The following is a 22,368-nucleotide window of genomic DNA, read 5'->3' as shown; positions in this document are numbered from 1 at the left end:
TCAACCGTAAGTTCATATTTTGAATTATTTTGTATTTTGTCTTGTACGAAATAACTATTAGTTAATTTAGTTTTATTACACTACTCATAGTTTACAACGTTCTTTACCAACAGATAAAACTAATGTGCATCGGCAGAATAATTAAGCCTAAGTCTGATACTGAAGACGAAAAAAATGGATGTTAAGTTATTTTAATGTTCACTATAAAGTGTCAATATTTGACAATTTTTGCAACGTCAAAAATGTCACGAATGCTTCTTCTTTTGTACTATCAGGGCTAGTTTATCTTAGTGTAGACTAATACATAGTAATCGATTAACATATTTTTATCCCAAAAATCTTAATGCCTTTCTTCATAAGACTTTAAATCTTGATGGAGACATTCACCATGTTTATCGCTTAAGCTTCTTAGCTTTTGATAGGATAATTTAAACACAATCATAGAAAAAGTTGTTTGGGCTTAATCTACATTCACCTGACGATATTTTAAAGCAAATAAATTTTTAACTATTAGTTTATCTCAAAAATAACGAATGCTAAACTAGACACCAGAAACGAATTTTCAAAACTTCTCGTCAATATACAGTTTGTTCTGTCTAAACCACCACATTAAAAATATTGAAAGTTTAAATAAATATATTTATTTGAAAATTGATACTCATTCTTAATCCGTTGAGTTCTGCTCAATGAAGATATTTTCAAGATGGCGGCACTTTCGGTTGTAGGGGAAATCGCTATCAACTATGTTTTTAACTGCGTTTTTGGATTAGTTGAGTTATCTTAAGTCCGTTTATATCAGCTTACCTTATAGCCAAGTTTGACTGTTCTCCAGATATTTAAGATTTTTTGAAAATCTTTGGATTTGCATCTGTCACTTAAAAAATCGGTAAGTCTTTTAGTTTTAGCGATTTCGAAATCATATCATAGAGTTAAAAGAAAAGGCCTATATCTGTTCTCCAGTATGTTCAAAATTAAAAAAGACGTTAACAAAATCAAAAATTTTAAGGTTAAGTTTGGACACCTTCAAGTACCCATCTTAATTTTCTCAAATGGTATGTCCCAATTTTTATTTTACTAAAGGGAAGAGAATTTTTTTCTGCATCGATCTGTATTAACATTCCCCATATCTATATGATAATTTTCAAGTTGTGTTGGTTTTTTTGACATTGTAGAAAATTTTTGCTAACCACAGCTATTTTTGCATAATTTGCCATAAAAATACTTTTGATTTAACAAACGACAAACTTTACAAACCCTGTTCAAAATTGTGTTGACCGTTCTGTTGAAACAAAATAAATTCATTGAATGTTGGTTTAAAAAACTTGAATTTATCAATCCCAACAAAAAGTTGTAACCTGAAAACTATTAAATATTAGGGAATGCTAATACAGATCGGTGCAGAATTAAAATCTATACGATTTATTGCAATAAAACTTGTGACATTTCATTTGAAAAAATTTAGTTATGGGTGCTTAAAGTTCTGAGAACTTAAGTTTAAACATTTAGGGTTGGTTATTATTTTTTTGAAATTTGAAAACACCAAAGGAAAGATCTAGGCTTTGTCTTTCAAATGAGCTAAAAAATATTTCCAAATTTAAAAGATGGCAGAGTTATCGATTTTTGAACTGGTAGTTTTTCGTAAACGGCTAAATTTAGTTATAGGAAAGTATAGAAAGTATAGAATACTACTCTAAAATAACTGTAGTAATCCAAAAACGCATTAAAAAATATAGCTTTCTATTTTAAATAAGAAATTTGATAGCGATTTTCAATATAACCGAAAGTGTCACCATCTTGAAAATATTTTCATTGAGCAGGACCATAAGTGATTATGGTTGTATATAAATTTTTGACTTTTATTATTAGAACTACCAATACTTTTAATGTGGGGTTTAGACGGAACAGCCTGTTTAGAGCGTGTTAGAAAATGGTCTAGTAAAAATGTAAAGGTAGATGGACAAATAGATAGACAAATGGATTAAGCAAAATTGTAAATCAAAAATGCAGTTTTCTCAAAAAATCGTTCTGAAATTATATGTATATTATATGTCCCAAATTTTGAAAACCACTGAACTATAATTATAAAAATTAACGTAAATTTTAACATTATTGACAAAACAGCAGAGGTAAATTAAATTCACTACGTTATTCTCCTATTTCAGTTTGTGATTTATTAAATTTTACAAAACAAATATTTTCGCCAGGACCGGAATTTAAACCTCCCACGTAAATGAACATGTTGGCCTCAATTTTGAAAATTTTTTAAAACGCCCATGCGCCACCATCTCCATTTTGTTTAATGAAAAAATTAACTCCTAATAAACCACCATCAGCCACACAGTGGTTCTCAACAGGTGGTTTAATAAAAATTTCTGAAGAAAGTACGTACTTTCTGGAAAAATTATGTAATTTTATGTCTCATCAATCATCATACACCAAATATTGCTAAGCCGTTATCTAACTCCTTGTATATATAAAAAATAGACGTGACAGACAAATGACATAAATTTAGGTCAGTTAATAAACAGAAAACAAAAGCATTATAAATTATATAGTGTTAAAAAAAATTGTAAACTAGTGTTAGTAACTTATTAACAAAAACAACTTACTTTAACCTGATTGGAGCTAGATAACGAAAAAATCTTACAGTCATGGAAAATATTTTATAAAACCAGAGCCGAGAGTTCAAGGTCCGTAAAGAAAATGAAAAAAAAACAAAATTGTTTATTAATGTAAGGCCCGATTTCACCAACGATTGTTAAATTTAGTTTTGGAAGAATAAATTTACAGCGACGATTTTTATGATCATAGTAACGACTATACGATTAACTGTGTATTAGATTTAATTAAAGATGGTGAAACTGAGCCTAAGTAAAATGTATTAAAGTACAGTTGCATAATTTCTCAAGGGGTCGCGGTCGTATGAAAGCGATGACTGGCAAAAAACTGAACTTGTCATTATGTTGTTATGCTCATTTGCTTAATTGCTTATAGAGATCGTGTCAAAGTCCTCCTCACAAGCAAAAAATATAAATTGAGAACGGTTGTAAGAAGACTCGTATTCGTACTTAAAAATGATGTGCATACTTGGTGTATTCATCGCTTTGTTGGCAGTTATTTTAACTTCTTATTACAAATGGAGCTTCCAGTATTGGGAGCGCAAAAACTTGCCGTATTTGAAGCCCACCATTCCTTACGGCAACATCACAAGTCCTTTTAATCGTAAGGAAAATATTGCGGTGACTATTCAAAATATTTACGAAGAAATGAAGACACGAGGGTGGAGACATGGAGGAATTTACACAGTCACTTCTCCTGCTTATTTCCTAGTCAATTTGGATTATGTGAAAAATATAATGACGAAAGATTTTCAACATTTTGTAAACCGTGGGTTCTACCATAATGAAAATGATGATCCCGTTAGTGCCCATCTTTTTGCCATAGGAGGGTCAAAGTGGCGCTTTTTGCGCACTAAACTAACCCCAACTTTTACCTCCGGTAAAATGAAAATGATGTTCTAAACTTTGGCCGATTGTGAAATAAATCTCCAAGAAAAAATGCAAGATGAGTTCGAGAAAAACCAACCGATTGATATTAAAGAAATTTTGGCATGTTTCACTACTGACATTATCGATTCTTGTGTTTTTGGTTTAGATTGCAACTCTTTTAAAGAAGAAAATTTGCCGTTTAGACAATACGGACGAAAAGTTTTCGCTGCAACTAAATTCCGGGTAGTACGAAGCACTTTTGCTGCAAATTTCCCTGATCTGGCCCGATTTCTTAAAGTTCGGACTTTTCCCAAAGATATCGGTGATTTCTTCCTAAAAGTGGTCAAAGACACAGTTAACTATCGTGAGAAAAACAATTTTACGCGAAAGGATTTTATGCAACTGTTGATTGATTTGAAGAATAATAAGCTTGTTGGAGAAGAGGGTAAAAGTGAGCGTGGTTTGACGATTGAAGAAGTCGCAGCTCAAAGTTTTGTCTTCTTTTTGGCCGGTTTTGAAACGTCTTCAACCACAATGACTTTTGCTTTGTACGAAATGGTTAAACATCAACACATTCAAGCTAAAGTAAGGGAAGAAATTAATACAGTTTTACAGAAACACGACGGGAAAATCACATATGAAGCCATACAGGAAATGAAGTACATGGGCAAAGTAGTTGATGGTAAATATCGCAACCTCAATTACACAGGGTGATTCTTTTATTAAGGCCCACATTAGAAACTTTTTGATTTCTAATTATACAGCTAGAACTTTAAAATTTTGTATACGATCCAAATCGACCATTTTGAGTTCAACTAAATTATGTTCAAAATGGCTTAACTTCCTGAACTACGAGAAATTGGCGCCAACTTTAAAATTTCAACTATTTGCCACATATTTTTATTGGATTTTTAAATTCACCTTCTCGAACTGACTATAATTTACACAAGTTGTTGAAACATCTTAATTTTTTTGTTAAAATTTTATTTAAATTATCACAGCTCTTGAACTTTTTGCGATAAGTGAATATTTTTTTTGAATTCGATAACCGAAGCTTCAAAGAGCCCTCTAGAATTCTCAAAATTGTCATTTGTCAAAATTCATAACTAATATGATTTTTTCAAAATGTTCAAAAGAACATCGACATTTATAGTGATTTTTATGAACACGTCTTATACCTATATACAGTTTTTGAAAAAAATCACAATAAACGGTTTTACTTTGTAATTTTTTTCGCTGATTTATTATCGAATAAGTAGTAAAACAATCATATTTAATTAAGGTTTATTAAAACTTTGTGAATTATTTATTACTTTACATACGTAATTCATTAAGTTATAACAACTAAAGTTTGCCGTCAATGTTTGAACTTCTTGAATGAAAATGACAGATCGAACATTTCTTTTAGTAAAACTTTATTGTATTTTTCCAAAGTTTACTCGATTAACCGGAAAATAATGAACTGAAATTACATTTTTTGTGATTTTATTCAAGAACTGTACGAGATAGATATAGAAGATGTTGATAAAAATTTTATCATTTTATTTGAAAAAACTGTGTTATAATAATTTTTTTATCATTATTTTCAAAAAAATCATAGTAGCTTTACAGTTTTACAATTTTACAATTGACAGTCTTGAAAATTTAAGAAGACCTTTCAAACCGTTGGTTATCATATACAAAAAAAAATATTTACTTATTGTAACCGGTATAAGATCTGTGATATTTTAATAGACCCCTGCAAATGAAAATTTTAATGAAAGAATTGACATATGTCAAAAATTATGACAGATATATACTAACAACTAGAGTACATTATAATCAGTTTCAAATGGCGAATTCATAAATACAATAAAAAATTTTGGTCAAAGTTGGCGCCAGTTTATCATCGTTCCGGAAATTCAGTAATTTTGAAAAAAATTTAGTTGAACTCAAAATGTTCGAATTGGATCTAGCTATATTAGAAGTTCAAAAGCTTTCTATGTATACCCTAAAAGAATCACCCTGTATAACTTTTATTCATTTCTTTACAGAGACTTTACGAAAATATCCTCCAGTCCCATTTTTGACCCGCCAGTGCGTCAAAGATTATAAAATTTCTGACGAAGACGTGATCATTGAAAAGGGCACAACTGTCATAATCCCAGTCCTTGGAATCCACTACGATAAGGACATTTATCCTGATCCTGAAAAATTCGATCCTGAAAGATTTACTGAAGAAAATAAAAATGACAGGCACAATTACGCCCACGTCCCGTTCGGTGAAGGACCGAGAATTTGTATCGGAATGCGGTTTGGGTTAATGCAGTCCAAAGTTGGGTTAACTTCACTCTTAAAAAAATATATTTTTACTGTTAACAAGAAAAGCAAGGAACCGATAAAATTTCAAGTAAATTCCTTAATTTTGGCTGCTCAAGGCGAAATCTGGTTAAATGCCGAAAGAATTTAAAACAGTGTGTTCTCACAAATAATTCAGATATTTTTTAATTAAATTTTTAGAACAAAAATAATCGAATGTACTAATTCAAATCTCAAATCATAGTTCCAGTAAAGTCCAGCAGAGTTATATCAAAGTTGTTTTTTTTTCAAATTTAATTTAGAAAGGGACAGAGGTATTTTTTATGGAATTAGAAAATTTATTTCTCACCTAAGTCAACCTTAAAATACCCGTTTCAAACAGGAAATCTGTTTATTGTTGTTTATTGTTGAAAATGTGAGTTAAATAATAATAAATTACTGTAAAACCTCTCAACTACAGTCACTGAGAATCTTTAATTGTCCGCTTTGAAGAGGTATGCTAATGGGAGTACTAATGAGAATTCGGTACTTTTAAAATAAAAAAAAATATTTTTTTAAATGCAAAAATGTATGTAACTGTGACGTACGAGTAGGAATATGACAAAGTGGCCACAAAACATGGAGGTATATGGAGGCTATGAAAGCATCATTCAATAAAGTGCCCACCAAATAAACAGAGATGGGCAAAAGTGTGGAGCCACGTATGTTAAAAAGGTTAAATATATACAGTTATGCACAACTTCATGTCTATTTAATCCTTTCGATTTTTCGACCATGTTATCTGTAAGATTCGTAGCAATTAACTTTTTGTTATTAAACTTTTATTATTATTAGATATTATGTAAATTTAAATAAAAACATTAAAAAGATTATAAATATATCTTTTGTTCAAAAAACTTTCAATTTTTGTTTAGGTGTTTAATATTTAGAATTTATAATTTTATTTGGCTTCATACTGAAGCCGGTGTAAAATTTTAAAACCTTAATAATAATTTAGTTTCAGTCTCGTTCCTACTTTCTGTTGGTTTATTTTGGCGTGCGGCCACCGCATCGGCGTGCTGTGCGCTTATCGCGCTTGTGCTCGCGCTATCTTATGTTTTTACTTCATTCTATCGCACTGACACCAACTTTGCACTTTTTCTATTTGTTTATCATTTATTTAATTTTCATTTTGCTATTGGTCTTTTTTTTAATTTCTTTTTAAATAGCTGATGCCCTATTCTGTCTTGGTTGTAACAAATCTGTTAGTGTGGAATTTTTAATTTCCTGTGACATTTGCAAACGTCACTCTCATTATAATTATAATTCATCAGTCATCACTGATCTCCACATCTAAAATTGCTTTGTGTTCTTTGTGCTGATATTTTTCCTGCACCGCCTCTCTCACCTTACAACTCCTTAGGAAGAAAATCCTTTTCAAAAATATGTGAAAAAAATTCTTCATCAGGAAATCTCTCCTACAAAAAACACATATCTGCTCTCCAGAATTCAGTAAAAAACAACCCGGAGCTTATTAAAAGCAGCTGTTATACTCAAAAGTTAAAAAATGCCTCAGAATCTTGGGTGATTATTAAGCCTGAAGCAACCCCTTCATCAAACCAAGACTGATATCTTAAAAACTATTCAGGCGCTTTGTTCCAACATTTAAATTGATAAAGTAAAACCCATATCCCAAGGTGGATTGTTTATTGATTGCGTCAACAAATTTAGCAGTGATGAATTCATTGGGATCGCCGGTCAAAAACTCGCTGATAGTTACTCTGTTAAAACAGTTGCACCAATTCTCCCATGTGGGTATTGCTTATGGCATAGAAACAGCAGAGGTTTTAAATTACATTCGAGTTTAAAATTCTAATACTTTTGCTTCAGTTTGTGAAATTAAAAAACTATGACCGACTGTCAAAAATAAAAAAAAAATCGAAGCTTTATCTTCAGTTGATATTAAGTCATATAGAAAACTTTTAGATGCACGTTGTGTGCTGATTGGCTTAAATAGTAATACTGATTTCGATGCTGTTTCTGTTTTGCGGTGCTTTAAATGCAATGGTTTATATCATGGCTTCAAGCAGTGTAAAAAACAATTTACCTGTCCCATTTGCTCTGAAAATTACGAGCTCAAAGATTGTTCAATTTGTAAGGATCAAAAATCTCGACGCTGTTCTAATTGTGTACATCTTAAATCGCATCAGCATCCTGATAAAGATGTTAATCATGTCACTTGGGATTATGACAATTGCTTTGCTTATAAGTCCGCTGTATCTAAATTAAAATCTGACATTTTTAATATTCCTCGTACTGCTACGTCCTGATAATGATGTAAGGAAGGTGAATACAATATCGCTCTTGGCAATTATGCCAAGGGCCAAAATCTAGGAACTTTTGGCTTCTAAAAGACAGATGATGCTTTGGGTATTTTCCCAATCATAAAAAAACTGCATTTCAAAAATCATTGAATTCTAACCACAGATTTAAGTTTGGCAGAACATTTACCGCCTAAAGTGTTGTGTGAAAGGCGCCATAGTAAAATATTACGGGGAAAATTTGTCGAATAGCGAAGAATTTGTGAAGGTAAGTGCTTTTTGTAAAAAACGATTGCTTTTAGTAAAGAATCCTCTAGTAGTGGAAATTTTAAAATTTGGTGTTTTTTTTGCAAAGTAAACAATTGTTATTTTGCATTGCTACTAAAAGTTCATGGATTTTTTTACATAATCGTCATGAATAAAGTCAGGAACCACAACTGAGGTATCAGAGGAACATAGTCTGAAGAAAATATGTAGCATGCTCTAGCAGCTCTTAGAAACGGTATGCTTGTTAATAATACAGCAAGTTCTTTCTTACATTTGTTTATGTTTAGTTGTTTGTTTATTTAGAGTTTTATTTATGTTTCCTTTTTTTTCAATAAAGATTACTATTGAAAAGTTGAAAATTTTTGAATAAAAATAATGTTTTGTAGGAATAGTATTATGCAACGTTATTACTTACCCCCTTAATACAATATCGCCAATGTGGAATGCTTTAAAAAATATTTACAGAATGTACAAATATGCCAGGAACATTTTTTAACTGGTTGAAATTTTAAGTAGATTGTATCAGTAATATTATACCCGAAAAAACTTTTTTTTTTAATTTGACTATGGAAAATATCCATAGAAGCTTAGCGTGGCGATATTGTATTCACTTACCTTATGTATTGCTTCAACTTGCTGACTATCTGGCTCTCACTTTACCACTTTCTCTAAACCACTTGATGAAAATGTTATTGTTTACTATCAAAATGTTCGAGGCATTAAGTCAAAGTTATCTGATCTTTACTCTACTGTCCTGTCGTCTAATTTTGATCTAATTCTCTTTACTGAAACTTGGCTGGATTCAAGTGTTCCAATACCGAAATAATGCCTTCGGATTACTTAGTATTTAAAAAAGATCGCGATTTCCAAGCAACAAATAAATCTATAGGTGATGGAGTTTTAATAGCTATTAAATCTTCTTTAACACGTAAACATTCTTCAATTTACCATTTGTTGATATTTTAGGATTAACATATTTTAATCGAATTCAATGGTGCAATGTTTTTGTTGTTTACGTTCTCCCATTCTCAAGTTTGGAGCAATATAATCGTTTATTTGAAAGTCTTACTCTTTTGTATTATCAATACAGCTCTAATCTTCTCATCGTTGGAGACTTCAATATTTCAATATTTATGGCTCAATCAAGACTGTTCTTGCAAAGTTCTTTTTAAAATCATTCATAGCTGTTAACCTTGCAAGTGATTCTTTTTAAAATAAGGTTGCTTCTGTTATAGATAAATGTGTTACAAAATTTCGTACTCAAACAATCACTTATCCGTCATAGTTTTCGCAAAAAACTATTAAGCTTCTTAAACAAAAACATCGTGCACTTCGACATTATTGAAAAACAGGTAATGTACATCTGCGAAACCAGTTTATTACATTAAGAAAAACTATCAAAAATGAGATAATTAAATCCTTTAAAATATTTCTGTCGCTTGCTGAAAATAATATCTTTGCAAATTCTAAAACTAAAAATACGTCAAATTAAAGAAGAATAATTCTGAAATTCCTTCGTCTATGACTTTGTCTGATCTACCCGTAGCAACAGATAAAATTGCAGACAGTTTCGCCAAGTTCTTTGCGTCTTCTTTCCAATCTACTGCTTTCAAACGTCCCGAACTAAATTTTGAAAGCATTAATAATTTTTCATTAGGTTGTATTACCGAGCAGCTTGTTTTGGATAACCTAAAAAAACTTAAGCCCAAATTTACTTGTGGTGTAGACGGAATTATTTTTAATATTATAACAAATACATTTCCTGACCGTTGGAAAGTCTCTAAAATAGTACCTTTGTTTAAAAAAGATAATCGTGCTATTGAAAACTACAGACTAATCTCTAATACTGACAATTTCGCTAAAGTATTTGAAATGGTGCTGCATGATCAAATTTACTTTCAGGTTAAACATGTTATTATTGATAATCAGCATGGATTTGTTCGTGGTAGATCCACCATATCCGACTTGTTATTGATTTCGCAATTTATCGCCGATTCTATAAATGATGGTCATCAGGTCGACATACTGATTTTTTAAAGGCGTTAGATAGACTTGATCATAACATATTATGTCTTAAATTAGATACTTTTGGTTCCTCGAGAAGTAGTTGTTAGTTTTTTAGTAGTTATTTAAAAGAAAGAACATTTTTTGTTGAACGTTGTGGTCAGTGTTCTGAATTTGCAAATCTACTTCTGGGTCTGTTTTGAGTCCGATTTTATTCAATATTTTTATCAATGAAATCGTTAGTAATGTTGAATGTCCTTCTTTATTATATGCAGACGACCTCAAACTGTTTCGAAGAATTTTATCCAATGATGTCTAAATAAAACAAAGTTTAAAAAACCCAACACACCAAACCTTTATTTGCAACAAACACTACGCGTTTCAACCACAAAGTGGTCATCCTCAGGTGAGAATATAAACTAAACTAATTCTTACAATGTTCTGCCTTGGATACTAATTTTGCCGACTTTCACTTTTCCTAGAAAAGTAGAGGGGAGAAAAAGGGATGAGGCCGTTGTCTGAAATCATAAGCCTATTTCTATTCTTAAAAATTTCAAGACTCTCGAAAGAGTCAAGAAATTTACAATTATTTACTATATATACTCTAAGAATTTTTAAGTTAGAGCTATCAATTCTATGGTCTTTTTCAAAAATATATTGGGCAACACTTGATCTTTCGAATCTGTTGAATTTTAAATGTGCCACATGTTTTTTAAATCTAATGTTGATTGATCGACGAGTCTGCCCAATATATTTTTGTTCACAATCTTTACAATTAATTTCATAAATCCCCAATTTTTTTTCTGAAATTATTTATCTATTTGGTATTAAAAATAAATAAAAAATTGTTTGTGTATCAAGGCCGTAAAGGTGATCTTTTTGGTCGAATCAGTTGTTTGTGGCAGAGGCGTTAGCCGAGGCTGCAGTTAAGATGAGATCAAAAAAGCACCTTAGGTCGAGGTGCACACAACGTTTTTTAAGCGATGATCACAACAGAATTAAATAATTTAATCATAATTAATTTTTCTAATACTATTTCCATTAAAAACATAGTTATCCTTGGATAACAAGATACGCCAAAAACCATCTGTCAACTTTAATAGCGTCTTTCACGTCGATTTAAAAACGGGTCAAAATGAGTGGTAGTGAGTGTTCCGATACTCCCCAAGAAATTTTGGAAGAGGCAAATGTTGCAAATGTTGCGACGCTTGCTCTCCGTTAACTCACAACAATTTTTGTCGATGAAACAGTTATTGACGATGGGTCCAAGAAAATGACAGATGAGTACAAAAAACGAAAACTTTATGGCGCCAAAAGAGACCATAGAATTATCTTTTTTGTAATCATTGCCTAAAATTTTTTTCTACAAAAAAATATTTAGCGCCATTTTGGGGTAAAAATGGTAAATGCATTGATCCATCAAGTGTTGAAAAATGGAAGTTTAAATTAATCGAAGATTTGGCCATCGATCAAAAAACTTTGTATATTAAGTAATATGTGCGTTCGGTATTTTTTCTACTTCGGTTTCGTATTAAATATCCATCGGAGTGCTATAACAGTTACACTAAAAACCAGAATAATTTAGTTGAATAATTGACAACTTAGTTTTTTGACAATCATCTGAGAGAACTGTCAATGTTAATCGGCACCTGCATCAAGTGAACAATTTAATCAAATTAATCAAATACTAGCCTTTAGAGGCTTTTGTACCATCCCTGATATGTGGCCCTTTCGAACACCTTTCGATTATTGTACAAACATAACTTCAAAAGCCAGTGCAAGTAAGTAATTTGAGATCTCATTATCCTTCGGCTAATTTTCATGTTCCACGTATTTGTCACACAAGCCCGGATTTGTTAAGGGATACATTGCAAAACGTCTTGGATACTTTCAGAAAACATTTGTACAAATAAACTAATGACGGTCCAAATTATTAATTTCATTTCACTGCCAACGCGCAAGTGTTGTCAACTGCCACAAAATTCCCTAAATTTCGAAATTAATTTTTTTGGTACAAAAAGTGCAAAGTAAAAAATACTATATGATATCTCATTTATAAGGCATTTTGTCGCACTTTAAATTCGTGCGTGCGAATTATATAAAACTAGCTCGTATCATAATATACTAATGCAGCGTCCATTTTTTTTAAACCCTCAACTTCGTTTCGAATTTCAATATTAAAACTTCACTCTGTAAAATTATACGTATACCGCACTTATAATAGAAAAACTATTACAGTACATAATCAAAAATTCGTTTTGATAACCAAAATTTGCAAAAATGTATGTACTGGGTGCTCAAAAACCAGCGCACCAACTCAACAGTGTGTGGTAGAGAATTGCTTACATATAAAGGGAAAAAGAGTAAGAAAATCTTTTTATTTAAATTATTCATAAATAACGAATTTAAAATAAATTATATGTGGCAAGGTTGTCTAACAGTCGTGAACTCAATAGAACTTGATCAACAATAAAAATAAATTTATTCTTGAAACGGTTTCCTAGGAAATAATTTCCAGTGTTGGCACATCTACAAACCGTGATTTTTTTATGGATTTTATTTTTTTTTAATCAAAAAACTCCTAAGGTCTGATAGTAAATTTAAAAATAATTATTCATCATTATGTTAGGGAACGATTACTTAGTGTGAAACATAAAAACATTAAAAAATAATAAAAACTAAAGAAGTTATAAAATAAGTTTATAGCTCCATATTTTTTAAAATATGACTAGTCATTTTTTCAAGTTTTTTCCCGTAATCACATGCTTCTCAACAACCTACTAGTGAGTTGGTGCGCCATGTTTTGAGCACTCTGTTTAATCAATAATCAATCAATCATAAGTTTCTTTGATTTTTTAACAATACGTAAAATTTATAAAGAATCTACTGGTATAACACAAACGATATTTTCAATTTCCAATAAAACCTCGGTTGAAACTACGAAGGACTATAACTTAGGAGATGAAACGAGATAAAAAATCGCAGGATTTTCTGAACCCAAAAAAAGTACGGCAGAGTAAATTGAGGGCGCTTCGAGCGTTATACCGTCTCGGTGTCAAATCGTTTTAAATTAATTACAATTCAAGCAGTTCAGTAATTACTTGGAAAAAATGCAGAAATGTTGAGCTTTACATTCTTAACAGACTGAGAAAAACTGAGAACTAAAATTTTCATGAGAAACATGAGAAAAATAATATTGAAAATTTAAAATTTGCGCTTTTTTTCGTATTTTTCAGAACGCTGCGAATACGGTTAAAGATACAAAAAAAAATGTTCAAAAGAAAGTTGTAGAGAAATAGATTTCCTTTAAAAAAGTCAGAGACCATATTTTTATCTTCATCGGTTTAGGCTTTGAAGATGCTTTGAAGATGTTCAAAGATGCTCAAGTGACGGATTTCCTTTATTTTGCCGGTGGTCAAGTATGGGAAAGTGAATTTATACCCAAACCGTTGAAGATAGACATATCGTGTCCAGACTTTTTTATAGCAAATTTTATTCTCTACAACGTCGTCCCTTACACTTTTTTGTATTTCCAATCATATTTGCTGCGTTTTAATAAATAGGCGACGTTGCCCAAAAAATTATCGCTTAGAATTATCAATTTGCGTTCATTTTACAAACGCAGCAAATACGGTTGAAGATGCAAAAAAGTGAGAGAAACGAGGTTGTAGAGAATTAAATTTTCTACAAAAAAGTCCGCGACACGATATGTCTATCTTCAACTGTTTAAGTATAAATTCATTTTCCAATATTTTACCACGGGCAAAATGAAGGAAATCCATCGCTTGAGCGTATTTGAATGACTTTGGGGCCTAAATGGTTGAATATAGGTAAATGGCAGCCTTTTTTAAAAGAAATTTGATTCTCTACAACTTTCCTCTGAACATTTTTCTTCTATCTGTAACTGTATTCGCAGTGTTTTGAAAAATGTTGGGCAGAGTGCAAATTGGTAAAACTTTGAAAATTTTTCAAATATAGTTTAAGATATAATTTTTGCACTATTTTTATCTTATTCATCTTATGCAAACCATTATTTAATTACAACAAGTTTTACAAATTTATTGCTCTGAAAACTTAGACGGTAATAGATCAATTGCGCCTCTGGTGACATTAACGAAACTATCGTCGTTTCATATCCTTAGTTTTAGGTATCCGTAGTTAAAACATAAAAAAGGTAAAAAATATGTTGTCAATGCCTTTTAAATATTACCCTTTCGAAATTGTATTACTTGCCTCTTCAACTTGATTAACTATGGTAAACAGCGTTTTCACACAAGGTAAAAAATATTAAAGCCTAATCTAATGATGAATTCTAATGATTATATAGTATTTAAAAACTAATGTTAGTTTCTCGGTAATTTATGTACATTTGCAATAATTGTTCGAAATATTTTGACGCGTAGATACATTTTTACGAACACACTGTTACAAATTTAATTATTGACGAAAAAATTTTTTTATTTCCAAAAATCTTTTCCATAACTTAAAAATGGGACAAAGATTTATTTAAAAATCACCCTCACATTATTTAAAGCTCTTTCTCTTTAATCAAAAAATATTTTTTGAAGACAAATAGTTTTAACAAAACACGCTTGGTTCCATAAACTTCTTGTTCTAAAATTTTGGTCATACATTCAAAAATCGAAAATTGGTCGATCAATACCATGTATTAATAAGAGAAGTATCACTACCGTTTAGTAATTAACACTTAAAAATTATTAAATAATATTGTAGTAAAAAATGATGATAATTTGTATTTAAAGACCAACCTCAAAACAAAGTTTCACCTTCAGCATTTTACGACAGTAATTATCGTCTATTTACATTCTAAAATTAGCTTTCTGTGAAAAGTATAAAACGGACAATAAACGGAAAATCGCGACATGATTAACTGATCTCGTCGCTCAATACAAGGACCAGTTTTTATCAGTTATCAACACTACACCGAATGAATTTTTATTGTTGCCCTAAACTTAATTAAAATTTTCTTCAAATACCCAACAGGATGCTACGATCCATTAATGCTTAAATACTTGTTATTCCACTCCCACTTTTTGTCAACAAGTGACGCATTTAATTGTTAAAACAATAATATCAGCCATACCTGATAGATCACGTTCGAGATTTGAAACAAATTGTAATGCCCAGTTTTGAATGATAATCTCGCATGTCTGGGAGCCCTCGATAACATTATCAATAGTGAATTCGTAGTGAAAACATGTCACTTTTGTTATCGTTTTTATTAAGACTTGGCTCGGTGATAATCTCGCTAATTGTGGTCGTGTTGAGTGTGATAAAATGGAAACACCAATATTGGGCCAACCGAAACATTCCGTTTTTCCCTCCAAGCGTTCCATTCGGCAATTTGCAAAATCCCAGACGCAAGAAGCACTCAATCGGCTACCATATTAAAAACTTCTACGACCAAGCGAAGCGAAAAGGTTGGAAACACTGCGGTTTGTATTTTTTCGCAAGCCCTGTGTATTTGGTTATTGATGTCAATTACGTGAAGCACATAATGAACACCGATTTTCACCATTTTGTCGACCGGGGAATGTACTCTAATGAGAAAATTGACCCAATTAGTGCACATTTGTTTGCCTTGGGTGGCACAAGATGGAAAAATCTCCGAAATAAATTATCGCCAACTTTTACCTCAAGCAAGATGAAAATGATGTTTCCTACAATAGTTGAGTGTGTTTCTCTTTTATTGGACGCAATGACCGAAAAGAGCGAACAAATCGACATCAAAGAACTGCTAGGACGCTTCACAACTGATATCATCGGTTCTTGTGCTTTTGGCCTAGATTGTAACACCATCAAGGAGGAAAATTCGCCGTTTCGTCTCTACGGAAAGAAAGTGTTTTTTTCGACAAAGATGCGGACTTTTAAGCTCACTTTTGCGTCCAGTTTTCCCACTTTGGGACGACTTTTGCGCATCCGGCAAGTCTCAAGTGACGTTTCAGATTTCTTCCGAAAAATCGTAAAGGACACTATCGAATATCGGGCACAAAATCAATTTTCCCGCCCTGATTTTTTACAAATGTTGATTGATTTGAGGAGGGATGGTGCTGAGATCACACTGGATGAAATTATAGCTCAATGTTTTATCTTCTTTTTGGCTGGGTTTGAAACTTCATCAACGACCATGACTTTCACTTTGTACGAATTGGCCAAAAATCACCAAATCCAAGATAAACTAAGACAGGAGATTATGACAATTTTGACCAAATACCACGGGGAAATTACCTATGATGCCATTTCAGAAATGAAGTACTTGGACCAAGTGATTGAAGAAAGTTTAAGAAAATACCCACCTTTGCCCTTTGTGACCCGAACCTGTGTCATGGATTACAAAGTACCAAATACTGACTTAGTTATCGAAAAAGGGCGAAGGGTTATTTTACCAATTCTTGCCTTACACCATGACCCAGAATTTTGGCCTGAGCCCCAAAACTTTGACCCTGAGAGGTTCAATGATCAGAATAGAAATCTGAGACACCAGTTCTCTTATATACCGTTTGGGGAAGGACCCAGATTTTGCATTGGTGGGTAGTGTGTTAGTTTTCACAATAAATTGTTTATGTTTTTCGCAGGGAAAAAATTTGGGCTGACTCAAACTAAGGTTGGGCTGGTTGCTCTAATACAAAATTACAAGTTCTCGGTCAATTCAAGGACACTCGACCCCCTGAAAATGGCACCAAACACATTTATTTTAAGTGCAGCAGGTGGAATTTGGCTCGATTCTGAGAAATTGTAGCATACACCGGAAACAGAAATTCCTCGGTTATCGTAAATGTGTGATAAGTGTGACATTGAGTGCGAAGTGATGCAGCAACTTTGCAAAAGTTAGTTTTTGTATTCGAAGAAACAAAAGTTTATCTAATGCGATTTTGTGACGCTAGATACAGAGAAATTTTATAAATAATTTAGATTTATTTCGAAATATACTTACCGGTGACAAAACTGACAAGTATTGAAACTGATGTGTAGTGAAAAATGTTTGTACAGATAATGTAGACAATAAATAAAAATAAAAACGACCTTGGAAACATTTGTAGCTAAATATAGAAAACGATATTTCGATGACTGATAAAAACTGGCCTACGCTGCTTTAGTTGTTGATCAAATTAACCAGATATAGTTTCAGTAACAAGTGTGCTTGCACTTGATAGGATTGCAAAGATCAAATCTAAAAAAAATATATTTTTTTTACTATTGACCAACAAATGCGTGCTTACTTTCATGCGCAAGACATTCGTTTTTTTACCGTTAAAATAGATATTTATGCACAAGTGAGTAAAGCAATTAAAAAAAATTAAATCTCCATTTGGTGATTTTTTTATTCTTTTGTTTTTTTTTCAATTCTATCGGTGAAAATATTTAAGAAAAATTTATCAGTGTACCTACCTATAAGAGAAAACATATATTATGCAAGTAAAGAAAAGTTGGCAGTACCTATCTGCTTGTGATTCCTTTCATCACCCACAGATAACAATGAACAACTTTTCTTTACTTGAATAATAAACTACTACAATGTGTTTTTAAATGATTCTCATCTAGTCGCCTGTAAATTTCTCATGTAAAATTCGAAAATTCGCTTCATATAATTAATGATAGGCATTTAGGCATTGAATATTGCCATTCCCCATTTATTAAGTCTCCAATTGGTAAATAAGCTTCGACAACAAAAGTGTTTTCTTGCACGGTGTAACAATTTAATTGCATGTTAACTACATTTTTAAAAGAAATTAATTGAATTTTTTAACTGACAGATTTGACATTTATTGACAGAGGATTCAGTTGAGCATAGCGGCACAATTTTTTTTACATGTAAACGAATTTCAAAGTTAACTAGATGAGAATCATTTAAAATAAAAACACATTGTATTTTAAAACATTTAATTAAAAATGTAGTAAAAAGTAAAAAATATACCTATTCGCAATTATTTTTTGGGTATTGTCGGTACTGTTAACCTACTTCAGGTTTGGAAATTTGTCATTTATTATTGGAAAGTGTTTCACAGGCGACTAGAAAATAGTTTATTAAAAAAGAAGTTCTATAAGGGTTGATTTGGCACACGGATTCCAAGTTTTTATGTTTCTGGATGAGTGCGCCAAAACCCTCATAACATTAAAAAAATTGTCGTCTAGTGAATTGTCAATTGGTATGGGTAATACATAATAAATAATAAATAAAGAAGAAATGATGATTAAATCGATCGTACGTGTATTTACTATTTTTTGTAATTTGACCCCTTTAAAATTGTAATTTTTTTGACGGTTAGTAATGTCTCAACTTTGAAAGTGAAAAATTTATTTAAAATTTTTGTTTTAGCCAAATTTTGTCTAAAAACAAGAGTATGGATGATAAATAATAATTGAGGTAATCTTGCATGAAAGCCCTCTGAAAATTGTGAAATTAGTAAAACTGCCGTCCCAAATTTGCTTCTTGCCAATCTAAAAATTTTCGTAAAATGCTCCGTCAAATAATGACTATGACATCACACTTAATGCGTGATTCAAAATGGCGGCAAATTACAAAAAATTATTTTAACACACCTTGTATTTTCCATTAGACAAATACAAATTGTACCATTATGAAACCGCTTCTAAAACTTTTATAAGTCGTACATAGTAAATATTTCGAGAATACTATGCCTACGTTATCGAAGTGATTCATAAATAGACCAACAAAATTTTATCACCACTTTCCAAGGTTAAATAGAGGCGATCTGTCCCATATCTACGTTTTTACCTCGTAGGGCTAGAAACCTTTTAATTCGTGCCACTTACGGCGCTTATGAGTTTAAATTAGTTGTATTAAAAAAAATGTGCTCTTTTTCATAAATATCGATTAATATCAATGATCATTGTTGCAATAATCAAGTACATACATTGTCATCAAATGATTATCATACTTTTCTCTAACTGTGCTAATATCTTAAACATATCTTTAAAAACATATTTTGAAAACAGTTACACAGAGACTATTTTACTATTTTTCCCAGCATTTGATACTACCCTGGGCAATGGGTAAAATTTTGTTGGTCTATTTAAGAATTGGTACAAATTATCCACAGTATTTTATTTAAACGACAAGTACTATTTTCGTTTAGTAAGAATGAAAAATGTGCAGAAAAATGATTAATGCACAGTAAAATAATAAACGTACAGTAAAAATAGTAAATGCCAAGTAAAAATAATAAATGCACAGTAAATACTAGCATTTTGAATCTGGAGAATATATAATCCCACATTTCGAGTTTAATCATTTGAGAGAAGGATTTTAAGGATAAGAGAAAAAAGTTATTGAGTTAACTCTTTAAATTTTTAAATTATTACGTTGGAATTTGTAACATTATATGTATTCTTGCGGGTAAAGTGCTATTTTATGTATTTAAAAGGGTTGATAAAGAAATGGTTTAACTAACATCAGATATAGAAAAAACGTTTTCTTGTTGACTCTATTAATCCGAATACCTACTAACGAATACTCTTTGTTCAAAAAAATTATGTATACAGTTGTCAGTTTTTCGAGCTCTGTCATGAGGATCTCAGTCATTATAGGTAAGAAATACGAGGTCGGTTAAATTAGGGCAAAGTAGTACATTGTTTTGTTGAACAATTAGCCGAAAGAAAATTGATGTCATTCTTTGTTTTTGAATTAGCGAAATAAAAACGGAATTTTTTCATTTTTATTTTTTTAAGCGAAAACCAAAAGAATTAGACCTTTTTAACCAGGACGTTTATACAAGTCATCGCATTTTCCAAGCTGCCAAAGTTGAAATTGATGTTAAAGATGGTGCCATGAAAAAGATGAAACAGGTTTTGAATTGGTAATAAATTCAATTTTTTTCGCCGGAATAAGAGTTTGGGGTCAACAAATTTTTTTGTAAGTAACTCGTTTGTTTTAGGGCTATTAATCATCACTGCTATTAAAGGCATTCACTCACTATCGGTCGCTCCTGCTGTATGTCCCATTTCAATTCATAGCAGAATTGCAACAGCGCATTTGAATTTTTCGGACCGAAAAATAAAGCACAAATTGAAAGTTTCTGTAAAAGATAAGAATTTTGTGTTAAACTAAATCTCAAAGACACGTTCTGAGCTAAGAAAACCCACCAGAAACTCTCAATTTGTGCTCCATTTCACTCCAAAAAATTCATTTGCGCTGTTGCAAAATTCTACTATGAACTGAAATGGAATATACACTGCATAAATGAATTAGTTTATTAAATAACTATTAAATCAGTTGTTAAAATATGATTTATTTTCATTTCATTACATCAAAGCAACGAATTATTTTGCCTATTTCACAATTTTTTCTACTCTAAAATAAATTTTATCAATTGTATTCAGGAGAAAAGTGTTCGGATCCAGTTCAACCCGCTTTGTTATGGGACTAACAGACACTTTAAAATTTTTCACAACTGATGCAATCCCTAACTTAGACTGCATAGTTCCAAATCGCATTCCAATACAATTTCTTGGTCCATCCCCAAATGGCAAATAAACGAACGGATGTCTCAATTTTTTATTTTCTTCACTAAACCTCTCAGGATCAAATTTCTCAGGATCTGGATAATACTCAGGATCCCTGTGAACTCCTATTGCAGAAATAAGGATGGGAGTCCCTTTTTCAATGATTGTGCTAGTTCCTGGAAGGGTGTAGTCTTTAACACAGCGGCGATTCAAAGTTTGACCTGGGGGATATTTTCGAAGGGTTTCTGTGAATTTGAAAGAACTAATAATAAAAGAAAAGATTCAATGTCGCTTAAGGTACCTGAAAAAACCTGGTCTAGATATTTCATTTCAAATAGATTTTCATAGGTGATTTCGCCGTTAGTTATTTCGCAAATCTCTTGTCTCAACTTCTCTTGATATTCTGGTTCTTTGGCAATCTCATACAGACACATTGCCATAGTGCTAGAACTCGTCTCAAACCCAGCTGTGAAAAAGAGAAACACCTGAGCTGCTACTTCGTCCAAACTCAAAATTTCCGTCTTTCTCAAATCCATCAAGATTTGTAAAAAATCATTACGTTTGATTTGAGTTTCCTCCCGTTTCTGTATTGTCTCCATCACAACTTTGTAGAAAAACTCCCTAATGTCTTTATTGTTGCTTGGAAGGCCCATTTGGCGCGACAATTTGGGCAAATAAGCAATAAAAAAAGCCCGAATTGATCTCAAAAAACTAAAGTGAAACGCCCTAAGACCCATTTTTCGAAATTCGGCATCTGGGTGCTTGAAACTATTACACTCAATACCAAAAGCACAAGACCCAACAACATCAACAGTGTAACGTCCCAGAAACTCCTTCAAATCTTTGTCCAGGTCAGTGTTACTTGCAATAGCTTCAAGCATGTTGTTGCAGCAGTTTTTCACGGTTTGGAACATGATTTTCATTTTACTTGAGGTGAAAGTTGGGGTGAGTTTAGTTCGGAGATTTCTCCACTGATCGCCATCAATTGTGAACAAATTGGCGCTGATTGGGTCAGTTTTCTCATTGAAGTAAAACCCTCGATCTACAAAATGGTGAAAGTCTTTCAAAAGGATATTCTTGATGTAGTCGGGGTCCAAAATCATGAGGTTTGGTTCAGTCACTAGGAAAACACCACCGATTTTATGGCCACGTTGCTTGAAATAGTCGTAAAAAGTCTTGCTAAGTAATCCGATTGTTAATCCTCGTGGTAGAACTACATTGGTGTTGCCGAGTGGAAAGCGTGGAGGGATAAAAGGGATGTTTTTTCTGGCCCAGAACTGGAAGGCGTGGTGGTAATAGAAAATTATTGCAACTAGAAGGGCTAAAACAGTGCCTAAAATCTCGAAATAGGGGCTTGGGATGTTCATTGTCACTTCGTAGACGAAGCTACACTGACAGTGCTACTTTTCTTATCATAATGGCTTAGTTGCTTTAGGAAGTAGTTAAAAATTATTTATATGACTGATAGTGATGCTACATGGATGTAAAAATAGAAAAAAGTAACGTTGTTGCATCAAGACTGTAAA

At 31.9% G+C, this 22,368-nt stretch overlaps 2 protein-coding genes, 2 long non-coding RNA genes and 1 pseudogene across 4 annotated transcripts; 3 read left to right on the top strand and 2 right to left on the bottom strand.

Annotated features, from left to right (window-relative positions):
* The first annotated feature begins 93 nt into the window (after nucleotides 1–93).
* LOC658544 (probable cytochrome P450 6a23) lies at nucleotides 94–6,662 on the top strand (annotated as a pseudogene).
* A 4,025-nt stretch (nucleotides 6,663–10,687) lies between these two features.
* Nucleotides 10,688–15,561, bottom strand: LOC135267028 (uncharacterized). The gene is made up of 2 exons (XR_010335276.1): nucleotides 15,462–15,561; nucleotides 10,688–10,875 (listed from the first exon to the last, which is right to left on the bottom strand). It is a non-coding gene; the product is annotated as an uncharacterized LOC135267028 (long non-coding RNA).
* On the top strand, nucleotides 11,986–21,090 carry LOC135267029 (uncharacterized). The gene is made up of 2 exons (XR_010335277.1): nucleotides 11,986–12,138; nucleotides 20,069–21,090. It is a non-coding gene; the product is annotated as an uncharacterized LOC135267029 (long non-coding RNA).
* Nucleotides 15,190–17,400, top strand: LOC658467 (cytochrome P450 6BK10). Its single transcript, XM_964855.4, has 2 exons — nucleotides 15,190–16,905; nucleotides 16,954–17,400. The coding sequence occupies exons 1-2, from the start codon at nucleotides 15,576–15,578 to the stop codon at nucleotides 17,115–17,117; spliced, it is 1,494 nt and encodes a 497-aa protein (XP_969948.1). The 5' UTR covers nucleotides 15,190–15,575; the 3' UTR covers nucleotides 17,118–17,400.
* LOC658388 (cytochrome P450 6BR1) lies at nucleotides 20,609–22,287 on the bottom strand. The gene is made up of 2 exons (XM_964782.4): nucleotides 21,144–22,287; nucleotides 20,609–21,087 (listed from the first exon to the last, which is right to left on the bottom strand). The coding sequence occupies exons 1-2, from the start codon at nucleotides 22,207–22,209 to the stop codon at nucleotides 20,669–20,671; spliced, it is 1,485 nt and encodes a 494-aa protein (XP_969875.1). The 5' UTR covers nucleotides 22,210–22,287; the 3' UTR covers nucleotides 20,609–20,668.
* Between the last annotated feature and the right edge of the window lie 81 nt (nucleotides 22,288–22,368).

This window comes from Tribolium castaneum, chromosome 8, assembly GCF_031307605.1.
Source record: "Tribolium castaneum strain GA2 chromosome 8, icTriCast1.1, whole genome shotgun sequence".
NCBI classification, from domain to species: domain Eukaryota; kingdom Metazoa; phylum Arthropoda; class Insecta; order Coleoptera; family Tenebrionidae; genus Tribolium; species Tribolium castaneum.
The sequence above is the reverse complement of the archived record's forward strand: the minus strand, read 5'-3'. Positions and strand labels throughout refer to the sequence as shown.